General features: G+C 41.3%; 1 protein-coding gene across 1 annotated transcript; it reads left to right on the top strand.

Moving 5' to 3' along the window:
• Nucleotides 1–689: 689 nt before the first annotated feature.
• Nucleotides 690–1,859, top strand: LOC133301714 (uncharacterized). The gene is made up of 3 exons (XM_061501390.1): nucleotides 690–848; nucleotides 938–1,258; nucleotides 1,458–1,859. Exons 1-3 carry the CDS (start codon nucleotides 690–692, stop codon nucleotides 1,857–1,859), a joined length of 882 nt encoding a protein of 293 aa, XP_061357374.1.
• The last annotated feature ends 783 nt before the right edge of the window (nucleotides 1,860–2,642 follow it).

The following is a 2,642-nucleotide window of genomic DNA, read 5'->3' as shown; positions in this document are numbered from 1 at the left end:
TGAGAAGATTTGGCTGAAAAGTTCTTAGTCAAGTTCTTTCCTCCAGTCAAGGCAGCTCAACTAAGGAGTGGGATCACATCATTCCAGCAGAAAGAAGGAGAATCATTATATGAAAGCTGGGATAGATTCAAAGAACTGCTTCGGAAGTGCCCCAACCATGGCATACCCGAATGGCTTCAGATGGAAACCTTCTACAATGGGCCTAAATGAGCAAACTCGTGGCATAGTAGATGCATCATTTGGAGGATCCCTCTTGGATAAGACATTCACAGAAGCTTACCAAATTTTTGAGAGGATGGCAAATAACAACTACAATGGCCATCTGAGAGGACAATTGCACAGCAGAAGGCTGTAGGAGTGCTCGAGCTGGATGCTATATCATCACTATCAGCACATTTCCTTTTTGACTAGTACCCTCAAAAATTTGAATCTGAGCACTGATGCTAAAGCACAGCCACAACAAGCACATGCTATTTCTAATACTTCTAATGTTGTAACATGTGTTTTCTGTAGTGGTCCCCATAGTTATGATGATTGCCCTCAAAATCCTCAATCAGTGTTTTTTTGTAGGAAATTACAACAGGAACAATCAATATTCAAATTCCTACAATCAAGGATGGAGGAACAACGACAACTTGCCTTATTCTCAAGGGCAACAACAAGGATCAGGCTATGCTCCAGCATAGTAGATGCAAAGGCCACCATTTCAGCAGCAGCAGCAATACCAACAAACTAGACAGCAATCTGACAACTCTAGTTCGTTGGAGAATATGCTGAAAGACTTCATGGCAAGGAATGATGCCACTGTTCAGAGTCAATCAGCATCAATAAAGAACTTGGAGAATCAAGTAGGCAGTTAGCTGATGCTATGAGAAGCAGACCCATAGGCACATTGCCTAGCAACACTGAAAATCCAAGATAAGAAGGAAATGAGCAGATCAAGGCTACATCATTAAGGAATGGAAAGGCTGTATATGAACCATACCATATTAAAGACTACCACAAAATGAAGGAGTCAGAAGGCCAGAATGCAGGAGAGAAGGTTGTTGTGGAAGAAGATATTGGAGAGCAACAGGTTGACAATCAGACTAAAAGTCCAGAACAGAATGCTGCAGCAAAGAAGCAGCAGAGTCAGCCTGCTGACAAAGCAAGTAGACCACCACCTCCTTTTCCTCAGAGGCTTCATAAGCAGCAAGATGACAAGCAATTCAAAAGGTTCATGGACGTGCTAAAGCAATTGCATATCAATGTTCCATTGGTAGAGGCTCTTGAATAGATGCCTAGCTATGCAAAGTTCATGAAAGACATCTTGTCAAGAAAAAAAGGGAGTCAAGGAGTATGAGACAGTAGCCCTCACCCAAGAAAGTAATAGGTTCTTGAACAAGTTACCACCTAAATTGAAAGATCCAGGGATTTTCACAATCCCTTGTTCAATTGGTAACACCTATGTTGGTCAGGCACTATGTGATCTTGGTGCATCCATCAATTTGATGCCTAAGAGTATTTTCACCAAATTGGGAATCAGAGAAGCACGTCCAACCACTGTCACCCTACAACTTGCTGACAGATCCATCACTTACCCTGAAGGAAAAATTGAAAATGTGTTGGTAAGAGTGGATAAATTTATATTTCCTGCTGACTTCAATGTTCTTGATTTTGAAGCAGATAGGGAGGTACCCTTGCTCTTGGGTAGACCATTCTTAGCTACTGGAAGAACTTTTATTGATGTTGAAAAAGGAGCTCTGACTATGAGAGTCAACAATGAGCAGATAACTTTTAATGTGTTAAATGCTTTGAAGTATCTAAGTCAGAAGGAGGAGTGTGCTGCAATAGAGGATGCTGATGAACAGTTGCTATAGCAACAGGAATCAGAAAATGAGAAGGAGCCCTTGGAGATTGCTATAGCAGAAGAAGGTGCAATTGACAAAGAGGAGGTAGAAGCATGTTTAGCTTGGATTGATACCCAACCAGTAATGCCATTCAGAGAGAGACACTTTGAATCTCTGAACTTGTCGGAAAGAAAAACTCAATCACCAAAGCCTTCAGTTGAGGAACCACCAGTGCTGGAGCTTAAGCCACTGCCTGATCATTTGAGAAATGCATACTTGGGAGAAAATGATACTCTGCTTGTAATAATCTCATCTCAATTGACCAAGTTGCAGGAGGAACAGTTGCTAGGGGTTCTGAAGAAACACAAAACAACATTGGGGTGGACCATTGCTGATATAAAAGGCGTAAGTCTGTCACTGTGTATGCACAGAATTTTGCTGGAAGAAGGCTATAGCAGTACTGTACAACATCAGAGGAGGCTGAATCCTATGATGAAGGAAGTTGTGAAGAAAGAAGTCATAAAATGGCTAGATGCAGGAGTGATATACCCTATTTCAGATAGTCAATGGGTGAGTCCAGTCCAATGTGTCCCTAAAAAAGGAGGAATTACAGTGGTGGAAAATGAAAATAATGAGCTGATATCTACAAGAACTATAACAGGATGGAGAATTTGCATGGACTATAGGAAACTGAATGATGCAACAAGGAAGGATCACTTCCCCTTGCCTTTCATTGATCAGATGCTGGATAGACTTGCAAGGAAGGAGTTCTATTACTTTTTAGATAGGTACTCAGGCTATAATCAGATTGCT

Source organism: Gastrolobium bilobum, unplaced genomic scaffold (assembly GCF_033153095.1).
Source record: "Gastrolobium bilobum isolate Gb01-03AN ecotype WA unplaced genomic scaffold, APGP_CSIRO_Gbil_v1 utg6199, whole genome shotgun sequence".
NCBI classification, from domain to species: domain Eukaryota; kingdom Viridiplantae; phylum Streptophyta; class Magnoliopsida; order Fabales; family Fabaceae; genus Gastrolobium; species Gastrolobium bilobum.
This window is presented reverse-complemented; position numbering and strand designations above follow the sequence as displayed.

Excerpts from the sequence above, each read along its gene's own strand:
- LOC133301714 (XM_061501390.1), top strand. The coding sequence starts at position 690 with ATGCAAAGGCCACCATTTCAGCAGCAGCAGCAATACCAACAAACTAGA. Across the intron at positions 849-937 it reads TAAAGAACTTGGAGAATCAA|ATCAAGGCTACATCATTAAG; the intron begins GTAGGCAGTTAG and ends GGAAATGAGCAG. Across the intron at positions 1,259-1,457 it reads TGCATATCAATGTTCCATTG|GCACTATGTGATCTTGGTGC; the intron begins GTAGAGGCTCTT and ends TATGTTGGTCAG.